Consider the following 23,635-nt stretch of genomic DNA (forward strand, 5'->3'; position numbering starts at 1 on the left):
TCATTATTTAAAAATCATACAATGTGATTTTCTGGATTTTTGTTTTAGATTCCATCTTTCACAGTTGAAGTGTACCTATGATAAAAAATTACAGACCTCTACATGCTTTGTAAGTGGGAAAACCTGCAAAATCGGCAGTGTATCAAATACTTGTTCTCCCCACTGTATGGCTGGATGACTTGAGGATATAGGCCTACTCTGTGGCTGGATGACTTGAGGATATAGGCCTGCCCTATGGCTGGATGACTTCAGGATATAGGCCTACTCTATGGCTGGATGACTTGAGGATATAGGCCTACTCTATGGCTGGATGACTTGAGGATATAGGCCTACCCTGTGGTCAGGGCGTCATGAGGATATAGGTCTACTCTATGGCTGGATGACTTGAGGATATAGGCCTACTCTGTGGCTGGATGACTTGAGGATATAGGCCTGCCCTATGGCTGGATGACTTCAGGATATAGGCCTACTCTATGGCTGGATGACTTGAGGATATAGGCCTGCCCTATGGCTGGATGACTTCAGGATATAGGCCTACTCTATGGCTGGATGACTTGAGGATATAGGCCTACTCTATGGCTGGATGACTTGAGGATATAGGCCTACCCTGTGGTCAGGGCGTCATGAGGATATAGGTCTACTCTATGGCTGGATGACTTGAGGATATAGGCCTACTCTATGGCTGGATGACTTGAGGATATAGGCCTACCCTGTGGTCAGGGCGTCATGAGGATATAGGTCTACTCTATGGCTGGATGACTTGAGGATATAGGCCTACTCTGTGGTCTGGATGCTTGAGGATATTGGCCTACTCTGTGATCTGGGTAGAGGTTTCCAGAACATTCCACAGGCATAGATCTGGGTTCAGCTATTACCTAAAGTCAGTAGGCCAAGTCTATGATTGGGGAAACACACAGCTGATCTTAGGTCTGTGGGGGAGCAGCCCTACCAAGAGAAAAAGCAAACAAAAAAGATACTAACGATGTAAGCGGGATTCCATTATTTATATTGTGACCTGATCAATCAATCAATCAAATGTATTTATAAAGCCCTTTTTACATCAGCAGATGTCACAAAGTGCTTTTACAAAACACCTGGCCTTAAACCCCAAGGAGCAAACCACAGTAGTGTTGAATTTCAGTGGCTAGGAAAATCTCCCTAAGAATGCCAAAATGTAGGAAGAAACCTAGAGAGGACCCAGGCTCAGAGGGGTGACCAGTCCTCTTCTGGCTGTGCCAGGTGAACATATTAATAAATAGGTGTGGGCTGAGTCTAGAGTCTATTTAAACCTAGTCCAGGTCAGAAGCATGACCTGATGGACAAGGACAGAGACAACACAGGGGAGGGGGAGTGACAGCTGAAATCGTCAGGCATCGTCTCGATCTGCAACATAACCAGGTGGACAAGGACAGGGACAGCAACGGGTCCCCCAAGCCAGGTACTCCACAGATGTGGGCCAGGACTTCACGCCCTCCTAAGTTCAAAACGGGAGGAGACTGGGAAAATTCAGAAAATGCATTCCTCATATCAACAAGGATTTATAGTGGAGAAGGAGAACTGACTCTACTCCCCCAGCACAATAATATAGCAGCGTAAGACCTTGTGACTGAGACGAGGGGGGGGGGGCGTCTCAAGCTGATGCATGTTAGCAAAACAAGTATGGGGATGGTAGCTAAGCTGCTAGAACAATGTTAGTTAGCTTGTGCTTAGGACAACAGGCGAGTAGGCTAGCTTGTTTAGTGTGGTATTTATATATGAAGTTATTTTCATGTTCAACTGTTTTAATAGAACATGTGAATGTAGCCACATGAAGTTAAATCATTGCTAAAAAAATCCAAAATTACTGCAGTTGCAGGTCATTGTTTTCAGAATAGTTATAGAATTTATTTCAAATTTGATGTGTCAAATATCCTCAATCAGTCAAACACAACATGTCTTTTTGAGAATCATGAAAAACAAAAGCCCACAAACTTCCGCTGATCAACACCAGCTCATGACACAACTCTAGACCAAAATAACAAGCAAACTGCACATTCCTGTACCATACAAAGCCCATAAGAGAAGAGTAATGTTGACCTTAGGTTAGCTATCTTTCCCGATGGTTAAGGTTAGTATCTGTGTTTGTGGCCAACTTCAACCTCCAGCATTATGCATACAGGTGAGTGGGATGTTACCTCGCAGATGAAAGTAGTTGAGGTGATTTGTAATGGCTTGTGGCACACTCTCCTGCCCACAGAGTTTGACCCCACTTGGGAAAAGCACGTTGCGTTTCTGCCGGGGGAGTGAAACCTGGAGGACAGGTGGCTGAACTACGCCTTGAGGAACAGATAGAATGGATGATATTCCAAGTTTATCAAATGGATCTGGTCTGTTAGATAGAACAGGTCCATCCCCGGACAAAGCATCTGTGATAAAATAAAATAAAAAATGAGATCACTCCATCGTCACTTGTGAATGTGTAGATACAGTGGGCTTCAGGTGTTCATACATACCTGTTTTGGTTCCCAAAAGGTCAGATGCTAAAAGGAATGCCAGTGAACACAGAAGGCATTTCAACAAAGACGCCAACATCTTAAATCCAGTGGGGTTTCAACTCTGCAGTGTTGAAAACGAGTTACATCAACAGGACCTTCCTTTGGAATCGTCCACCGTAATAGCCAGCATAGTTCGAAATCAGGAAACTTTACTGCGATTAAATAAAGTTATGACCTCCGCTCCTGGTTTCTCCTGTCGGCTGCGGAAGAACAGCACCTGGGAGGCTGGGCAGGCAGATGGCTGGGAAAGAGGGAGATTAGGTTGCTCTCAGATCCCTAATCTTGTTTGCTAAGCCCTTTAGAATGGCTTGTCAAGAAGCTACTGGGACAACACTAGGAAGGGAGCTTACAGGGTGAGGTGGAGAGAGACAGCATAGGGGGAAACGAAGAGAGCAAAGAGGCCAATCAGAGAGAGGGCTGGGAGTGCACAGAGAGGCTCCACCATTGATGAAGACAGGAACCCAGTGACCTGGTAAATCGAACTTCAACTCAAGGACCTGGCAGTGATGTGTATTTTGATTTAATTTGACGAATAACTGTGTATCCATGGAAACATTCACCCAGGCTACCAGAGGGGCCAACAGTTGTAAAGTTTACACAACAACGCAGGCTAGGAGAGGCTAACAGTTGTAAAGTTTACACAACAACGTAGGTTAGGATGGGCTAACAGTTGTAAAGTTTAGAATTAGGCCACTATGTGTTATAGTACAACTACAAGCCTCTATGTTAAGCTCATTGGTTCCAACTGTCTTGAAATCCGTAGTAATAACATGACATGAATCCCAGAAAGTCACTCATAGGATTATTTTTTTTTGTTGATACAATCTTATCAAGTTACCACCACAGAAAACAAAATGAAACCACTACAGGAATGAATATAAACAACTGCCAGCGTAATATAAAATCATCTTCAAAACATAACATTTTAGTTCTCAGTTTCTATCACAACTTGAAGAGTGAAGTGAATACAAGTTCAGTAAATTCAGTAGAGTTCAGAAATTATCTCACAGAGATTTTAACAGATGGAGCATTTCCCTTCTAAGGGAGATAGTGACACCTTGTCTGAAGTCTCTGAACCTCACCTCATGTCAACAATAACTATCTGGGATAGAACCATGGATTAGACAGTTAGAACCATATCTCATGTCAACAATAATTATCTGGGATAGAACCAAGAATGATTAAATGTTTAGAACCTTGTGGATCCTGTGGAAGTAACATAAATCAAGAAGGAAATTAAAACCTTTAAATGGGCATCTGCAGGCCTCAGTGTGAACGGGACAGTTTTAGAGGTGGCACCATGTAGAACAGCAGGTAAGAACACATCTGTTATTGTTATCATTCTAAGAGAGGTAAAAAGGGAGAGGACCTTAATCTCATCCAATTCATTTTTTTCAGCAAACTCTGTGATCCACACTTGTATATCTGAAACACAAGCTTCCAGTGTGAACAGGTGCGGGTGGGGCTACCCCTAACCCTTAAGTTTAATTGAAATGTACAGCTGTGTCATCTTCAAAGCAGTGAAAATGTACATTGCTTGTCTGGATAACCGGAACCCAAAAAAAGGGAGTGATCAGTGGTGCCAAAGGCACTAAGGTCAAGGAGCTCGAGGAAGGATGAAGAACTTTGGTCTGATGCCATTCAAATGTAATTTCCCTCCCCCATTCCAACATGTCCACCTGATCAGCCACAGCGTCCAACTGGCTCAGTCATCCCATCATCCTTGAAACATGGTCCCCCGGTCGTTGCTGTAAATGACCTGTCTCAGTCAACCTGGCAAAATAACAGTAATGTTTCTGTAAGTCAGAACTCATCCTGCCACTGCCATCAGTTACATCATCAATGAAGACAAGTACGCCAGCTCCAGTTTTTCAAATATGAACCACAACACCCCCTCCAGGATATTTTACTGATTAGTTGCTAAACTGTGGATCTCAGGCAGTTAATTCCCCTTAAAACATTGCTCTTATCATTACTCTGGTAGATGTTAACCTCTGTTGACCATACTTGTTTTCAAAATGTTGCTCCGCCATTTTAGATCAACTACAGCCTTGCAACTTTCAGTCAAGCATCGGTTGTTCTGTGGGTGAAAATGTATATGAATGGGAGCGACTGACAAATCCATGTCTACCTTCTGGAGTGTTATTCTTCATTATGAAAACCATCCTTTGGTCATCCACTGTGATTTGCCATTACTGAGCTTAGCAATGCTTTCTGAATGTTCCACAGGTGATTTTGGCCCTACACATTTTCTTTAAATTCATTGCTATTTATTTTGTACACAATGGGGCGGGGCAAGTACAAAAATATTCCCTAAAACTAAAGCAAAGTGTACATTTTAACCCAATAGTCATTGTGTCACACAATCCACAGTGGTGAAAAACAAAGCCAACATTGTCCAAAAACGTCTGGAGTTCACTTCATCGTCAACACACAAGATTAGGTCAACTCAAGCGCTTATGGCTGAGGGTTGTCAGCTTTACCCAGAAACCTACTGAAATGTGAAACAGTCTGCCCTGAAGGGTTCGTGGGTCAGCAGTGTGTCACCTGCTGGGTGCAGATCAACAGAAGCTGTTTAACGTTGAAAGAATCAAGCATGCCGTAATTAAGACTAGAAATGCATTTATTCAGTTTCATATTCAAAACATTCAACAATGCACATTTAAAACAGAAATCTACATATAAAATTTTTACTGACAAAATATAAAATAAAAATCACCTAGAGGGTAATAAATAGTAAAACCCGGGTCAAACTGAAAGAGGGCCTGTGTTGAGTGTGAAACCAGGGTCATAAGGTCAATGCAGTGCAGACAAGACATGTTTTAGGTCTTGTCCACTGAAAGGGTTAAGAATCCCATTCATAAGCAGAACTTCAGTGAAATGCCTCATTAATGCACTTGGTTTTAAAAGAAGCATCTGGGTTCCAGAGACTCTACAGCTACTGTTTCAAAAACATGAATGCACTTGTTCAAAAAAAGAAAGAAAGTCTGTGTTACAGAATCTCTACAGCTACTGACAGATGTCCTTCATATCCCTCCCAATGGACGGAGCTTAACATAATTAATGCAAAATGTGATATTAGCAACGTTTTTGAGGTTGACGTGATACCACAACAGTGTGTAATATGAACAACCCTGCCAGCACATGACAACTAAACGGAGTGACTTCCTAAAAACTTTTTCCATCCATTTCACATCTGTCCGTTTCCTGGTTGCTCAGCATGAGCAGAATGTCACTTGGCGAGCCATGTGGTGGCTAACTGACTACATTTCCCATGTGTCCTATATTACCCACGCTGCCCCTCTGGAGTCTGTACAGATGCAGCACCAGGTCCCTGATCTCGTCTCGTTTCCTCCGTACCTGTTGTCGTGGGAACCAGCGTTCTAAGCACAGAGGGAGGTCAAAGTGCACCACAGGGTCCTAAATGAAGAAATGTCAGAGAGCATGTGTTGCCAGTTAGGGCTCAGATTCAGAGGTAATCTGAACAGCAGTTTGACAAACCTACAGTAAGCGTGTTATGGAAGTGTGACAGTTTGACAAACCTACAGTAAGCGTGTTATGGAAGTGTGACAGTTTGACAAACCTACAGTTAGCGTGTTATGGAAGTGTGACAGTTTGACAAACCTACAGTAAGCGTGTTATGGAAGTGTGACAGTTTGACAAACCTACAGTAAGCGTGTTATGGAAGTGTGACAGTTTGACAAACCTACAGTAAGCGTGTTATGGAAGTGTGACAGTTTGACAAACCTACAGTAAGCGTGTTATGGAAGTGTGACAGTTTGACAAACCTACAGTAAGCATGTTATGGAAGTGTGACAGTTTGACAAACCTACAGTAAGCGTGTTATGGAAGTGTGACAGTTTGACAAACCTACAGTAAGCGTGTTATGGAAGTGTGACAGTTTGACAAACCTACAGTTAGCGTGTTATGGAAGTGTGACAGTTTGACAAACCTACAGTAAGCGTGTTATGGAAGTGTGACAGTTTGACAAACCTACAGTAAGCGTGTTATGGAAGTGTGACAGTTTGACAAACCTACAGTAAGCGTGTTATGGAAGTGTGACAGTTTGACAAACCTACAGTAAGCGTGTTATGGAAGTGTGACAGTTTGACAAACCTACAGTTAGCGTGTTATGGAAGTGTGACAGTTTGACAAACCTACAGTAAGCGTGTTATGGAAGTGTGACAGTTTGACAAACCTACAGTAAGTGTGTTATGGAAGTGTGACAGTTTGACAAACCTACAGTTAGCGTGTTATGGAAGTGTGACAGTTTGACAAACCTACAGTAAGCGTGTTATGGAAGTGTGACAGTCACTATACAAATAAAAGGTTAAACAACTTACATTAAAGAAGTCATTACATGTTTAATGTTATGGTAATGTAAATAATGTAATAACCAGTCAATTATGTAATGCCCAAAACTGTATTACTTGTCTCGCAAAGCAATTCTACTATATTGTCATCATGTTATTAAATTATTAGCAGTTACTACACTATCGGTAGTCATGTCAATATTTGCTGCTATGGGGAGAGAGGTAGATCTCCCAGCAAGACAATGACCCCAACTACACCATAAGGAAATGGCTCATTGATCAAACCACACATCATGCTTTCTGATTGGCCCTCTGTCTCCAGACCTGAATCCCATTAAAAATCTATGGTGTGAATTAAACAGGAAAGTCCATACGTCCAGAATGCAGAAGTCCATGGAGTTTAAAATCCCTTTGAATAAGTTGTTAAACGTCATAAGAAATTAGAGCCGTAATCCCTGCACAGAGCACTGGCTACAATGGTCCAAATCACTGACATAAATCTACATTTTCATTTGTAATTTTGGTTAAATCATTAATGAAGTAAAATGTGTGTTTTAAAATGACAATACAGCTCATAACCTGTGGTATTCATACAACCTTTTCTCCTGGTCTTTATCAAGGGTTCAAGGCAACATTGCGGTCTAATTACCTGAAGAAAGCTCTCAACGTATTGAAGCAGGTAGAGGCCACAGTCACTGCTGTTGTCCTGTAGGGGGACCAGACAGTGGGAGCCTTTCAACTGCTCTGGACTGAACTCCCGTACAGAACCCCGACGCAAGTCCCACTCAGACTGGAGGTACCTGACACAGAGGTGCTATTTATTAAACAACCCCATCAGCACGCACACATCCATCAGCACGCACACATCCGTCAGCACGCACACATCCGTCAGCACGCACACATCCGTCAGCACGCACACATCCGTCAGCACGCACACATCCGTCAGCACGCACACATCCGTCAGCACGCACACATCCGTCAGCACGCACACATCCGTCAGCACGCACACATCCATCAGCACGCACACATCCATCAGCACGCACACATCCATCAGCACGCACACATCCATCAAATTCTGTCTGTAGGTATGCAAAAATCCATTAACTCTGTCTGTAGGTAACAACACACACATCCATTAACTCTGTCTGTAGGTAACAACACACACATCAATTAACTCTGTCTGTAGGTAACAACACACACATCCATTAACTCTGTCTGTAGGTAACAACACACACATCCATTAACTCTGTCTGTAGGTAACAACACACACATCCATTAACTCTGTCTGTAGGTAACAACACACACATCCATTAACTCTGTCTGTAGGTAACAACACACACATCCATTAACTCTGTCTGTATGTAACAACACACACATTTAAAGTAAACACACTCACTCCCGTAGTAGTTTGAAGACTCGCTCATGGAGGGAGAACTTGAGGGAGTCCATAATTATAATACAGGGTCTGAGAAGAGACCAGAGAGGCATATGAACATTCCATGAACAGCTCTACAACACTGTGTTCACTTTTCTGTCCACTCACCTTTTAGTGACAGTGCCTCTCTGACAGGTCTTCACAGTGCAGTTCTACAGAAACCAGCAAGTATAAGAGAGAAACAGTCAGCGTGACACACAGAGAAAGGCAGAAACTGTCAGAGCGAGGAACAGAGAAAGTAAAAGTGAGACAGCGCAAGAGTGAGAAATAGGGGGAGTGAGGGAGACAGAGAGTCAGAGTGAGAGAGTGAGACAGGGAGAGAGGCAGGGAGAGTCAGAGTGAGAGGGAGTGAGACAGGGAGAGGGGGAGTGAGACAGGGAGAGTGGGAGTGAGAGAGTGAGAAAAAGACATAGAAAGCAGCATCTTACCAGAGGAGCAGGCGGTGATTGGAGGACAGATTCACCCTGGACAACACCATCAGACATAACTAAAGACACAACATTCATTATCATTATGATCATCAGCAGCTTCATTATCATGTTCATACACATCATCCACATTATCCTCTAACGCCCTGAATCCAAAATCTTCTACTCCTGTTTTTCTGTTTCTGCAGTTCTCTAACCCCTCAAGGAGCGCATGTTGCTGTTTGTTATGATGGATGTTTCTACAGTGAAAAATGGAGTAGATTTGAGGATGGGTAAGAAAACAGGTTTGACAACGGGTTAGAGAATGGGTTTGAGAACAGGTTAAAAAAAGGGTTAGAGAACACGATAAAGAATGGGATAGAGAAAGGGATAGAGAACGGGTTAGTGAATGGGATAGAGAACGGGATAGAGAACGGGATAGAGAACGAGTTTGAGAACGGGATAGAGAACGGGTTTGAGAACGGGTTCTGTCTGAGGCTCGTCTTATAAAAGCTGCTTGTAAACAATTCCTACTAGATTCAGACCATTCTAACTACACCAGCTTTTCACACAACCCAAAACGCAGGCATCACAGTCACAGACTTCAACCAATCGCTTGAAACTATAAATATCTGTAATATTCTTAAAGAAACCAGAGAAGAATCAGGTCACACCTGTAACTGTCAGTTTGTCCTGGTTCTCCATGCTTGTTGATTCAGGGATTAATTCATTAATGCCATTTAGCGTTTTGGACCCAGAGGCCTCCTTTCCAGCCTTGGCCTCGCCTGTCGTCTCTCCCCCAGTACCCCTCAACGAGGTTGGGCTGCTCCACGCCTCACACTGGGGCTCCTCCAGGCCAGGGAAGCAGACAACCACCAGATACCAGTGGGACCTGACACACAAGGATGCATGCACTCAGAGCCTAACTGTTTACCGAACTGTGTTTCAGTGTGTGAGTGTTTCTTTTCATTACTTGTATTTTTTAAATATATTTTTATAACCTTACATTATTTTTGTTGCTTTGAGTCCTGTCTCGCATTTATCTGCGTTTGGTCTGATTGTTCTCAAAAATAATAACTGGTTTGTTTTTAAGTGACTTGCCTGGTTAAATAAAGGTTCCATAATAATTAGCTGCCTCTAAATGATAAAACCTTTTTATGGATGCGGCTGAATGAAAAGTGATAACAAAGGTTCCCACGACAACAGAACATTTTACAGTTCACCATTAAGAAAACAGATATGTTGGTTTTAAGTTGAAAATGACAACTGATTAAAATGACTGTTTTGAGAGCGTGTGTTTGGGTTGGGTTCTTAGGGTTCAGGTAACATTAGAGTCATGAGTCCGAGAGGAGAGGAAAATGTCAAAGGTGTTCCAGGCACTCACTCCTGATTGACAGGCACAAACAGGAAGTCCTTCTTGAAGATGTCCACATGTCGTGTCCAGTTCTTCACCCTCTGGTGTCGCCTCTGCTGAGCACTGAGAACAGACAAGAAACAAGCACTAGGTAGTATGCCAACCGAAAGTCAAAGGCATTATCAATCAAGCACCACATCCCCAGACACTTACGAGATGCTGGTGCTGTCCTCGCTGGCGTTGTCTCTGCGCGTGAGCTGCTTATAGAAGAAGCTGCTGAAGACGTGAGAGCGTTCAGCTACGCTCTTTGGAGCCTTCTCCAGAAGTAGATACCTGTGGAGACAGAGAGCCGCGCACAACTGGAAACAGAAACGTGAACTTCATCCTAACCCTATCTGAACACCTCCCAGAGGACGCCCCGACATTCAAAAAACGCTAAATCTGATTGGTTACATGTGATTCAGCGTCAATTTTGTCAAAGATGCTTCCAACTGAAATACGTAGTGAACGAGGGAAGATATCAATTCTGGTAGTCAGGCTAGTGGACGTTAGGGGAGATATCAGTTTGAACAGTCAGGCTAGTGGACGTTAGGGGAGATATCAGTTTGAACAGTCAGGCTAGTGGACGTTAGGGGAGATATCAGTTTGAACAGTCAGGCTAGTGGATGTTAGGGGAGATATCAGTTTGAACAGTCAGGCTAGTCGACGTTAGGGGAGATATCAGTTTGAACAGTCAGGCTAGTCGACGTTAGGGGAGATATCAGTTTGAACAGTCAGGCCAGTGGATGTTAGGGGAGATATCAGTTTGAACAGTCAGGCTAGTGGACGTTAGGGGAGATATCAGTTTGAACAGTCAGGCTAGTGGAGGTTAGGGGAGATATCAGTTTGAACAGTCAGGCTAGTGGACGTTAGGGGAGATATCAGTTTGAACAGTCAGGCCAGTGGATGTTAGGGGAGATATCAGTTTGAACAGTCAGGCTAGTGGACGTTAGGGGAGATATCAGTTTGAACAGTCAGGCTAGTGGAGGTTAGGGGAGATATCAGTTTGAACAGTCAGGCTAGTGGACGTTAGGGGAGATATCAGTTTGAACAGTCAGGCCAGTGGATGTTAGGGGAGATATCAGTTTGAACAGTCAGGCTGGTGGACGTTAGGGGAGATATCAGTTTGAACAGTCAGGCTAGTGGAGGTTAGGGGAGATATCAGTTTGAACAGTCAGGCTAGTCGACGTTAGGGGAGATATCAGTTTGAACAGTCAGGCTAGTCGACGTTAGGGGAGATATCAGTTTGAACAGTCAGGCCAGTGGATGTTAGGGGAGATATCAGTTTGAACAGTCAGGCTAGTGGATGTTAGGGGAGATATCAGTTTGAACAGTCAGGCTAGTCGACGTTAGGGGAGATATCAGTTTGAACAGTCAGGCTAGTCGACGTTAGGGGAGATATCAGTTTGAACAGTCAGGCCAGTGGATGTTAGGGGAGATATCAGTTTGAACAGTCAGGCTAGTGGACGTTAGGGGAGATATCAGTTTGAACAGTCAGGCTAGTGGAGGTTAGGGGAGATATCAGTTTGAACAGTCAGGCTAGTCGACGTTAGGGGAGATACAGGAAAACAATCACTGATGACAGACGGTCACTCACTTGAGGTAGAAGTCGATGATGACATCATTTAGGAATTGGCCGTTGTCAAGGCACTCCAGGTCTTCTGTTGTCACGGTGATCCCTCCTTTGGAAGGCGGTGGAGGAAACTGAATCAATCTAAGGAGGAAGGAAAAGTAAGCTACACTAAATATCAACATTTCAGCTCTTCTCCACAGCAAGCATCTACATCAGGCCCCCTGGAAGGACTGGGGCTGCAGGCTTTTGTTCAAAACCTAATACGCCCTTTTCAACAGATCATGAGCTGGGTGGCTTGCCTGCGGGGGGGGCCCTGGTGTGTGTAGCGGGTCCAGGTTGAGCCCGGCCTGGGGCCCAGGGACACGAAGTAGGAGTCTTTGGTTCTGCGATGACACACAGTGTACACAGCTCTGGGATGGGATGGACTGTCCTGGAGGGGGAATGAGGGGCTAATTGTGTTAAATGCCATCCATTTCATCACGGTTAAATGTAATACATTTCATCATTGTGTTAAATGTCATCCACTTCATCATTGTTAAATTTAATCCATTTAATCATAGTTAAATGCCATCCACTTTGAGAAAACGACCTCCTACCTCTAACCTAACTATAATAAACAACCTCCTACCTCTAACCTAACTATAATAAACTACCTCCTACCTCTAACCTAACTATAATAAACTACCTCCTACCTCTAACCTAACTATAATAAACGACCTCCTACCTCTAACCTAACTATAATAAACTACCTCCTACCTCTAACCTAACTATAATAAACTACCTCCTACCTCTAACCTAACTATAATAAACTACCTCCTACCTCTAACCTAACTATAATAAACAACCTCCTACCTCTAACCTAACTATAATAAACTACCTCCTACCTAACTATAATAAACTACCTCCTACCTCTAACCTAACTATAATAAACTACCTCCTACCTCTAACCTAACTATAATAAACTACCTCCTACCTCTAACCTAACTATAATAAACGACCTCCTACCTCTAACCTAACTATAATAAACTACCTCCTACCTCTAACCTAACTATAATAAACTACCTCCTACCTCTAAACTAACTATAATAAACTACCTCCTACCTCTAACCTAACTATAATAAACTACCTCCTACCTCTAACCTAACTATAATAAACTACCTCCTACCTCTAACCTAACTATAATAAACAACCTCCTACCTCTAACCTAACTATAATAAACGACCTCCTACCTCTAACCTAACTATAATAAACTACCTCCTACCTCTAATCCATAGAAAAAGCACACACACAAACAGAAACACACACAGACCTCAGGGAGGGGTAGAATCTCTGCCGCCATGTGCCCCTCCTCGGTCTGTGGGTCGGTCTGTGGGTCAGTCTCTGTAGATATTAGTGACTCCCCCATCCTGTCTACAGTTTCTAACTCTGGCCCAGTATTGTCTTGGTCCTCTACTCCAGGTTCTTGGTCCTGGTCAGTCCCAGCCCAGTTCTGGCCCAGGAGGGAGAGTAGCTGAGGGTCCAGTCCGGTTCTTCTGATCAGCACCAGACTGTCATCCAGTGACAGGAGGGGGTTGTGGAGGTCCACTGCCCCGTTGATGGGAGCGTTGCCACGGAGACGTGCGGCGTTGACATGCGGGGTGTTGTTGAGACAGATGATGTCGAGAACGGATCGGAGGAGGGCTCCCTCCACCCCCTCCAGGGGGGCACTCAGAGTCAACAGGAGGAAGGGGCTGGCCTGCCCTGCAAAACAAAAAACAACACATCCACTTGCTGTTGAGGAAATCATTCAGTACAGCAGCCTTCAGAAATACTTGGCAGTCCATGTCTTGTTGAAAACACAGCATTTGTTATCAACTTTTATTTTCTTAGCGTGAGCTTGAGGGTAACCTGGCTAGCGTCACTTGTCGCTGTTCACCTTCACTCCCAGCTCACGCACGCATATACGTCCATACGTAAGTAATACAAATGTAACGCTTTTCAAAATAAAATTTCCAAAATAAAAGGCAGAGAACCAAAAATCGAAACATCGAAAGAAAAGATTGTGCCAATTATTCGGTGCATTCCTATAATTTATGATTGGCCTCACGCGGGCCGGACCGGGACGTACAAAGGGCCGGATGTGGCCCGCGGGCCGTAGGTTGCCCAGGTCTGGTCTAAAGTGTCAAAATAACATTCATTGCAATGGTTATTGACAATGATTTCCCCAGGCCTGGTTCTCACCAGTGGGAGGGTCTAAGGCCTGTTTGATTGACGGCTCATGCAGGTCTTCCTGAACAGCCACCGCCTGGACATCAGAGACGTACAGCAGGAGGAAGGCACAAGGAGCCCCCCCAACCTCCGACTCCCACCCCAGTCCTCTCTCCTGGAGATCCTCCTTGTCCCAGATGCTGTACCTCCACAGCTGACAACGCTCAACTGTCACCAGCACCTCCACCTGGCTCCTGGGCTCTAGAGATGGGGAGAGAGGTCAACAACCAGGTCATCGAAACAGGGGGTTTACTCTGGAGACAGGGGTCAAAGGTCTTATTTGTCTCTTAGCAGCAAAGCCTTTAGAACTGCAAATACAAAGATTAAATCAGCAGGAATATAAAAAGGACATCATATAAGACACATCTTGTCTTTACAACGTTTCTTGTAAGTCTGAATCTGACACACCACAGACACGCGCAGACATGTGCACAGACACACACACACCATACGTGCCAGCAGGTAGTTACCTTTAACTGGTAGGATGATTCTTTGGTTTGTGATCTGCAGAGACAGAAAGAGCCCTTTGTCACATTAGGCCACAGTAACAGCCTCTACAGTAACAGCCTCTACAGTAACAGCCTCTACAGTAACAGCCTCTACAGTAACAGCCTCTACAGTAACAGCCTCTACAGTAACAGCCTCTACAGTAACAGCCTCTACAGTAACAGCCTCTACAGTAACAGCCTCTACAGTAACAGCCTCTACAGTAACAGCCTCTACAGTAACAGCCTCTACAGTAACAGCCTCTACAGTAACAGCCTCTACATATGGAATGAATGTGTCAGCCTGCAGGGGGAGCAGTGTGACCTTACACTGAGGTTCCCACCAGACTCTCTCCAGATGCCTCCACAGTGCAGGTTGGAGAAAGACAAGCCCATCTGGGAGTCCTCTGAGCTGGAGAACTGGGCCACTCCAAACCCTGTCACCATCACTGGTACCACCTAGTACACACACACACAAACACAATGAAACACCCTCCCACACACAGAGGAGTGAAATACAACACACACACACAAACACAGAGGAAACACCACACACGGGAGTGAAAGACCCCACACACACACACACACACACACACACACGCTATCTCATTACAAGAGCACAACAGAATCCGGATGAGTAACGATGCAAAGAAGGAGTTTATGAAACAGAAGATCAACAGATGGTTTCAACTGTGTTCAGCTGAATGTGGTTCCGACGAGGGCGTTGGTTTGGCTCCATCTCCTGCCGTTCAGCCGACTAAAGTCTCCTACTCTGGCCTCTAAAGCCTGCCAGCAGGAGGTGATCTGCCACTCAGGGCCAGTCACGCAAAGCCCTCCCTCCCCCTGTTTCTGCACCAGCCCATATCCAGCCTATAGTTACTCACTATGACTCTTACTATTCTGCCCTCTGTGATGTCATAAGTGTGATTTCAAAAGCAGTTTTTGCCCACCTGAGAGTCCCTCTCTGCCTCCATGTTTTCTTCCTGGGCATGGCTTCTCTGGGGATCACACTCACTAGCGCCACTCTGTGGCCGTAGGACTGAACTGCGGATCGGGTTCACGACCTCCTCCTCATCACTGGAGAGAACAACTAGAACATACACACAAAATCTGTTGCAGTCAAATAATGTCTCACAAAAACACACACACACATAGACACAGTGATGTAATGCTCTGAAGGACAGACCAGGGGTAGGGTTATGATATAAGGTTTCTCTAGTTCTATTGCAGGCACAGAGACACACAGAATTAACAGACACACTGAAACACACCAACACAGTTGACAAACACACACGACAAACACACACACTGAAACACACTAGCACAGTAGACAAACACTAGTGTCACACACACAGAGAGACCCAGCAGGAAGCCAGGATCTCTCTCTAACTCACTGGGTTCAGCAGGGCTGAGTTTGCTCGTTTCCCGGCCGGAGGAGCAGAGGTTCAACTGGATGGTTCCTCCCCTCTCCCTCCCACCAATGTCCCCGTCCTCCCCAACAGAGACTACCATCAATGTCTCATCAACGTCAACCGGCTCCACCTCCACGGACGCTACACTGTCTCTGTGCCCCGCCCCCTCCTGACGGAGGCGTTTTGAGAACTGTCCTCCGTCATCTGGGGACTCCCTGGACAGGCGCAGCACACTCCCTCTGGGGTTCCTGGTAGTGGCTGTGGTCAGGCCCTCCGATAATCCATCCTTCATCCATCCATTACAGAAGAACCCCAGCTCCTGCCCCCGATCCTCCCTCTGGATAAAGGGAGATATGGAGAAAACAAGAATAGCACATTCCACTTGTTCATTGTTTTTCACAAACTGCAACAAAATATAAAATACATTCTGGTTAGATGCTAACTGCATTTCGTTGTACTGTGCTTGTACTTGTTCAATGAGAATAAGAATAAATCTAATTTAAAAATGTCTTGATACCCAGCAGATGGTTGCAGAGGATCTAAAGGTTTGGTCTTTAGGCATCAAAACCTAAATGTTAGTATTCATTAATATCCAGAGGGCCTACCTCAGCGTGTGTGGATTCACATGAATCTGAATTGGACTTCCTGGTCCGTGTGAATAGTGGGTAAGGCTTCTCCTGGTGCCAGTCGGCCTTAGTGAAGGTCAGCTCGGACCTACGTCTCTGGGAAATAACAACATCTGCAGAGGAAAGAGCAGTGAACACAGGATCCAAATCTGAGGTGTTTCTACTCTAAAGTAGGAAATAAAAAGAAGAAAATCAAGGGTCTGATGTGTCTGTCTGTGTCTGTGCTTGAGAGAGGAACATAAATAGTGCAGAATCAGCTGAATCTTTAGGAGGGTGTGCGTGTGGATGTGTGTGTGAGTTACCTTCACTGGATCTCAGGTGGTCACTGGTCTCCTCTCCTATTATCAGTTCCTTCTCTGCTTCATCCTCAGACCTCTTCGTGTGATGGGACCTAAACAAGAAGTCGGAAGAGTGTGTCAAAATTCAGTTGATGGGGTTTGCAGAAATCTTTTGAGAAATTCATTTTCTAGCTGACGTCCTGAATACAGGAATCATCTAATTAGGGAGTTTTGTGACGTGACCCCAATGTGTGTGGTCTGTCTTTCTGGCCCACATTACTGACGGCCAGGGTCCAGTCAAAACATGTAAAAAAAACTATAATAATAAAGCCTTACTTCCCTACTTTCTCAATTCGTAATTGGCTTTTAGCTTACGCTCAAACTTAATAGCATTATATTATTATAGATTTTTCTTATTTCAAAGCGGTAGGTCTCAGCCTACATTTTAACTCCAAATGATCTAGTCTCAAATGTTGATTGATTAAGGCATTAATGAGTCATATTGCTAAATATTATTACACAGCTTTTTAATAATCATAATAACAAAATTTAAGCTACAAACATATTTTTAGGGACAAAAGTACCGAGCTTTCACCTCGGCGGTAGACAGATGAGAAACAGGCACCTTCCATTTAAAAGCAGAATTTCATTTAGGGCTAGCAGTCATCCAGCTAACGGGCCCAAACGGGCTATTAACGTTGATCCCTGAGAGAGAGATGTTCATCACGTTCCAGAAACTCCACCTAAACCTGCCTCACCTCCTCTCCCTGCGGGTGGAGACGGGTGTAGAACCATCCTCCTTGGCCTCTTTGCTGCTCTGAGGAATCCTCCTTTGTCCAGTCCCCAGACGGGATTCTCTCCTCCTTTCTCCATTTCCTGCCATCTGGCTACGCCTCTTCCTGTCTAGGTAGGCCTGTCCTTGTTCCGTCTTCAGAACATCTGTGAGCACCAAATGAAACTGCCTGCTGAAAGAAGAAACAGAACCGGTCTGAACCATTAGAACCATACAACCTTTATGTCTACTTCCGACACACTATTATATTCCAGCCCATGTGTTCACTGCTATTCTAGGTCATCTCTGGTATACATGCTGTGAACACCAATAAAAGGGGAGGAACTAACAGGTGTAACCGGCTTGATATGACAGATCAGTGCGTCTGGTTCAGTATAGATAAGCAAGGCTGTTGCCACTAGGCCTCCATCTCCACATTTTAGGTAGAGATAATGTTCACTAGGACAACTCTGAAAATAGACGGGCCAGAGCGCCATCTGCTGAACACCTAGAGATCTGCACTTAATAACAAAGTGGAGTAGATGAGCCCTTTAAGTTCATGGATAAATTACACTTAGGCCCAGAAATAATTGGACACTGACACAAGTTTTGTTATTTTGGCTGTTTACCAAAACATATGCAGGCTCTCAGCTTTAATTTAAGGGTATTCACATCCAAATCAGAAAACGGGTTTAGGAATAACAGCTCTTTAATATGTAGCCCCCCCTTTTTCAAGGGACTAAAAGTAGTTTCGTGGACAAGTGTGGGCGTTCCTTCATAATTTCCTCATCATTTAAGCAGATAAAAGGTCTGGAGCTGATTCCAGGTGGCTGTGAACACACAACATGCCATCAAAAGAGCGAAATAGACTGTTCTTAGGCTGCAAAAAAATTAATCCATCAGAGAGATAGCAGGAACATTAGAAATGGCCAAATCAACAGTTTGGTACATTCTGAGAAGAAAAAAAACACACTGGTGAGCTCTGCAACACAAAAAGGTCTGGACGTCCACAGAAGACAACAGTGGTGGATGATCGTAGGATCCTTTCTATGGTAAAGTAAAACCCCTTCACAACATCCAGCCAAGTGAATAACACTCTCCAAGAGGTAGGCATATCATAATCCAAGTCTACCATGAAGAGAAGACTTCACGAAAGCAAATATAAATTATCAGAAGCATTATCAGAAGCATACCACAATCTGTAAAACACAGTGGAGGTAGTGTGATGGCACGTGCATGCATGGCTTCCAAAGGCACTAGGTCACTAGAGTTTATTGATGATGTGACAGAAGACAGAAACAGACAGATTATTTCTGAAGTGTATAGGAATATATTGTCTGCTCAAATTCAGCCAAAGGCAGCGAAGTTGATTAGACAGCGCTTCACTTTACAGATGTACAATGACCCAAAACATACTGCGAAAGCCTTAAAAAAAAAAAAAAAAGAGGTGGAATATTCTGGAATGGCAGAGTCAATTACCTGATCTCAACCCTATCGAACATGCATTTTACTTGCTGAAGACAAACTTAAGGCAGAAACTCCCTCGAACAAACAGCAACTGTTGACAGCTGCAGTAAAAGCCTGGCAAAGCATCAAAAAGGAGGAAACCGAGCGTTTGGTGATGTCTGATATTTTTGTTCAACCCCTTGAATTGAAGCTTAAAGTCTGCACTTCAATTGCATTTAGGTTGTTTCATTTCAAATCGTTATGGTGGCATTCAGAGACAAATTTATGAAAATTGTGTCCGTGTCACAATTTTCATGAATTGTTTCCTGACCTAACTGTATGTTTCAGCAGGATAAGGGGAAGTCAAAGGCTGCACCTGGTGGTATGTGTCAGAAAGAGAGATCATGCAAGACTTCAGCAGAGCTTTTCATATTATTTATCACAAGTTGGAGTTGAAATAAGAAAAAGTACTATGGCTTTACATCTCCTGAACAGAGCTTCATTAATAGACGCCTCTCTAGTCCAAACCCAGTGGAGGGAGGTGTACAACTGGGAAGTCTCACTAGTCCAAACCCAGTGGAGGGAGGTGTACAACTGGGAAGTCTCACTAGTCCAAACCCAGTGGAGGGAGGTGTACAACTGGGAAGTCTCTCTAGTCCAAACCCAGTGGAAGGAGGTGTACAACTGGGAAGTCGCTCTAGTCCAAACCCAGTGGAGGGAGGTGTACAACTGGGAAGTCTCACTAGTCCAAACCCAGTGGAAGGAGGTGTACAACTGGGAAGTCGCTCTAGTCCAAACCCAGTGGAGGGAGGTGTACAACTGGGAAGTCTCTCTAGTCCAAACCCAGTGGAGGGAGGTGTACAACTGGGAAGTCTCACTAGTCCAAACCCAGTGGAGGGAGGTGTACAACTGGGAAGTCTCACTAGTCCAAACCCAGTGGAAGGAGGTGTACAACTGGGAAGTCGCTCTAGTCCAAACCCAGTGGAGGGAGGTGTACTATAGGGAAGTCTCACTAGTCCAAACCCAGTGGAGGGAGGTGTACAACTGGGAAGTCTCTCTAGTCCAAACCCAGTGGAAGGAGGTGTACAACTGGGAAGTCGCTCTAGTCCAAACCCAGTGGAGGGAGGTGTACAACTGGGAAGTCTCTCAAGTCCAAACCCAGTGGAGGGAGGTGTACAACTGGGAAGTCTCTCTAGTCCAAACCCAGTGGAGGGAGGTGTACAACTGGGAAGTCTCTCTAGTCCAAACCCAGTGGAGGGAGGTGTACAACTGGGAAGTCTCACTAGTCCAAACCCAGTGGAGGGAGGTGTACAACTGGGAAGTCTCACTAGTCCAAACCCAGTGGAGGGAGGTGTACAACTGGGAAGTCTCTCTAGTCCAAACCCAGTGGAAGGAGGTGTACAACTGGGAAGTCGCTCTAGTCCAAACCCAGTGGAGGGAGGTGTACTATAGGGAAGTCTCACTAGTCCAAACCCAGTGGAGGGAGGTGTAGAACTGGGAAGTCTCTCTAGTCCAAACCCAGTGGAGGGAGGTGTACAACTGGGAAGTCTCACTAGTCCAAACCCAGTGGAGGGAGGTGTACTATAGGGAAGCTGACTGGGGGCTTTGTGTTTCTCAAACATGAATATAAACTGCATTTCATTGATCTTGAATGAATCCTGTGTGTACAATGACCTAAGATTTACTCAAGATTTAAAATAAATACTGTGTAATACATTATGGGACCTGCTTCCCATTGAAGACAGGAGGGCAGAGTCATGCACATTTTCAGAAACCCCACATTTTAAAGAGCATCTAAAATAAATCACAATTCCAACACAGAATATCAAAAGCTTTTGTCGAGGGCTTTGATAACAAAGAACTAGTTAGCATTGATTGATCAATGCAACTCACTGACTTTAAAAATAGAAACAACTCCTTTCGGTTCAAATATCAGCAAATTCAAAATGTGCAATGAATCATGATTAACTATAGAATTTTACAGATGAAAAACAGTTTATATTTTTTTCTCATTTGACAGCCCAACCCCTCACCAGTTTGTTGCCACCAGGCCAGGATCCAAAGAGATGGATCCATTATGCTGACAAGAATCTTGGAGCTTGATTCTGTTTCCAGCAATTTGGGTCCAGTGAATCTAATGAAGGAAGGGAGAATTATTGACCTACAGATACACTCATAATAACAAACCTCGCATAACAAGGCAAAGGGATCAGTCTGTTATTTTCTGTCATTTTAAGTGTTGTACATTTATTATGGAAAGCACAAGAGTTAAAAGTAACAGGTAGCACATTTAAGAGTAAGGAGACTGGACATGAATATCATCTACCTGTGACTCTTCATTCCCACATCCTGTCTCTGAAGAACGGAGGGTCTTGGGAATTTTGAGTGGACTTCCCTTTTAAAAAGCAGAAAGGGGCATTTTACTGTTTGGGTGATCAATTCCAGTTCATGCATAATAAACGCAGGGAATAATATATGATGAATGTTACATCACAAAGGTCTGACTAGGTGGAATTATGTCACAAAAGATGAAGATGCAGAACAGACATACTTTTGAGTTATCCACCTTGTCAACGGCTAGTGAAATAGTTAGGGCTCTCCTATGGTCCATCATGACCAAGCCTTGGTCATTCAGGGCTTGATGGCCACTGTTTCTCCAGAGCCTCCAGCCACCAACCAACACAGCAAGCAAATTCTGCAGCAGACACAATTGATGTTTTACTGGCCATCCTTGGGAGTGTACGTTTTGGAATGAAAGGCTACATGCAACAGGTCGGTTAAGTCTGCATTTGGAACCACAACTAAATATTTTTACCAGGAAAGACAAAAACATTGTTCATAGCCTTTTAATAGCAGAACAACAAGAACATACTGACACGTTACTGTATAGAACTCCTGGTGCACATCTGTTCATTCTTTATTTGCAAAATAGCGATGCCAGCAATCGCCAGCTATTCCTCAGGTCACTAACGTTAGTAATTATCCGCGCAACGGTTCCCTTGGTCTGTGACCCTTGTTCTCCAATAAATCTATTCAGCGATGCACTGACACATTAATAGCCAACAAAACCCGGCAACAGTCTGCCTGTAACATTTGAAACAAGTAGCTAATAAGCTGATTTAGCAAGCTAGCTAACACATTTGCTAGGTAGCTAACGTTAGCTAGCAGTTATCAACTTATGTCCACAGTTAGCATACTCACTTGGTAATGAAGCGAGTTAGCGCAACATAGACACACGTGATCAAATAGCGAGGAGAAGGGACGTAAACACAGCGACTACAACGTTACTCTCCAAATCACTGGTCCATTAATTCTTAAATACACGTTGTTGGCTCTGATTGCCGATGTTTTCAAGTTCTTCCTGATTCACAAGAATATCCGGTTGTTTCCGGAAGTAGAGGATGTAACTAAGTAGGTCTTTGAACCGCTGTTTGGGTAAAGGATAGAAACCGAATCGCATTGATGAGAGGAGCCGTTCATTAAGTGTTTAAGCTCAAACAACGATTATTGGCATATAAGATTAAAACGTATGCACTAAATATTGCACATATGCGCTGTATAATTAATTTATTGTAAAAAAAAAAAAACGTTATAGTAATTTGCTTTAAATTTTCCATGTTCATTTCTGTATCTATCCATCTATCTTCTTCCGGGGCCGGGTCGCGGGGGCAGCAGTCTAAGCAGAGATGCCCAGACTTCCTTCTCCCTAGACACTTCCTCTAGCTCCTCTGGGGGGACACCGAGGCGTTCCCAGGCAAGCCGGGAGACATAGTCCCTCCAGCGTGTCCTAGGTCTTCCCCGGGGTCTCCTCCCGGTGGGACGGGCCCGGAACACCTTCCCGGGAAGGCGTTCAGGAGGCATCCGGAACAGATGCCCAAGCCACCTCAGCTGACCCCTCTCGAAGTGGAGGAGCAGCGGCTCTACTCTGAGCTCCTCCCGGGTGACCGAGCTTCTCACCCTATCTCTAAGGGATCGCCCAGCCACCCTGCGGAGAAAGCTCATTTCGGCCGCCTGTATCCGGGATCTTGTCCTTTCGGTCATAACCCAAAGCTCATGACCATAGGTGAGAGTAGGAACGTAGATTGACTGGTAAATCGAGAGCATCGCCTTGCGACTCAGCTCTTTCTTCACCACGACAGACCGATACATCGACCGCATAACTGCAGAAGCTGCACCGATCTGTCTGTCAATCTCCCGTTCCATCCTTCCCTCACTCGTGAACAAGACCCCTAGATACGTAAACTCCTCCACTTGAGGCAGGCACTCTCCACCAACCTGAAGTGGGAAAGCCACCCTTTTCCGACTGAGGACCATGGCCTCGGATTTGGAGGTACTGATTTTCATCCCCACCGCTTCACACTCGGCTGCAAACTGTCCCAGTGCATGCTGAAGGTCCTGGTTTGAAGGGGCCAACACGACAACATCATCCGCAAAGAGCAGAGACGAAATTGTGTGGTCCCCAAACCTGACACCCTCCGGCCCCTGGCTGCGCCTAGAAATTCTCTCCATAAAAATTACATACAGAACCGGCAACAAAGGGCAGCCCTGCCGGAGTCCAACATGCACTGGGAACATGTCTGGCTTACTGCCGGCAATGCGAACCAAGCTCCTGCTTCGGTCGTACAGGGACCTGACAGCCCTTAGCAAAGGAGCCAGGACCCCATATTCCAGAAGCACTCTCCACAGGATGCCGCGAGGGACACAGTCGAATGAC

The 23,635-nt window shown here is 44.7% G+C and overlaps 3 protein-coding genes across 11 annotated transcripts in view; 1 reads left to right on the top strand and 2 right to left on the bottom strand.

Annotated features, from left to right (window-relative positions):
* The window catches only part of impg2a (interphotoreceptor matrix proteoglycan 2a), a 31,202-nt gene extending 28,171 nt beyond the window's left edge, over positions 1-3,031 (bottom strand). For 2 of the 7 annotated variants that reach the window (XR_004574579.1, XM_029113490.2), the window contains exons 1-2: positions 2,493-3,031; positions 2,175-2,405 (exon numbers count right to left, since the gene is read on the bottom strand). Coding sequence is in view for 5 of the 7 variants with exons in the window: in XM_029113490.2 (XP_028969323.2) it covers positions 2,175-2,405; positions 2,493-2,571 (310 nt within the window). In the remaining 2 variants the exon portion in view is untranslated. Of the gene's footprint in view, positions 1-2,174; positions 2,406-2,492 lie in introns of those variants that run through there. The other 5 variants (XM_034286734.1, XM_029113487.2, XM_029113488.2 and 2 more) reach the window with 4 other exon arrangements.
* A 2,447-nt stretch (positions 3,032-5,478) lies between these two features.
* On the bottom strand, positions 5,479-22,307 carry senp7 (SUMO specific peptidase 7). 3 transcript variants are annotated; one of them, XM_013137988.3, is made up of 23 exons: positions 22,123-22,307; positions 21,488-21,616; positions 21,248-21,316; positions 20,955-21,055; positions 17,462-17,668; positions 16,728-16,816; positions 16,405-16,538; positions 15,782-16,136; positions 15,338-15,477; positions 14,718-14,846; positions 14,373-14,406; positions 13,876-14,103; positions 12,965-13,395; positions 11,955-12,085; positions 11,680-11,796; positions 10,257-10,376; positions 10,074-10,166; positions 9,364-9,581; positions 8,711-8,769; positions 8,391-8,434; positions 8,244-8,312; positions 7,497-7,647; positions 5,479-5,954 (listed from the first exon to the last, which is right to left on the bottom strand). In XM_013137988.3, the coding sequence occupies exons 2-23, from the start codon at positions 21,533-21,535 to the stop codon at positions 5,790-5,792; spliced, it is 3,132 nt and encodes a 1,043-aa protein (XP_012993442.2). In that variant the 5' UTR covers positions 21,536-21,616; positions 22,123-22,307; the 3' UTR covers positions 5,479-5,789. The 3 variants fall into 3 exon arrangements, with proteins under 3 accessions (XP_012993442.2, XP_012993441.2, XP_012993440.2); XM_013137987.3 differs by having other exon boundaries at positions 17,462-17,665; positions 21,473-21,616; XM_013137986.3 differs by having other exon boundaries at positions 21,473-21,616.
* LOC117592814 lies at positions 19,107-20,939 on the top strand. Its single transcript, XM_034286736.1, has 2 exons — positions 19,107-20,362; positions 20,453-20,939. Exons 1-2 carry the CDS (start codon positions 19,394-19,396, stop codon positions 20,543-20,545), a joined length of 1,062 nt encoding a protein of 353 aa, XP_034142627.1. The 5' UTR covers positions 19,107-19,393; the 3' UTR covers positions 20,546-20,939.
* Positions 22,308-23,635: the final 1,328 nt, after the last annotated feature.

This window comes from Esox lucius, chromosome 16, assembly GCF_011004845.1.
Source record: "Esox lucius isolate fEsoLuc1 chromosome 16, fEsoLuc1.pri, whole genome shotgun sequence".
NCBI lineage: Eukaryota > Metazoa > Chordata > Actinopteri > Esociformes > Esocidae > Esox > Esox lucius.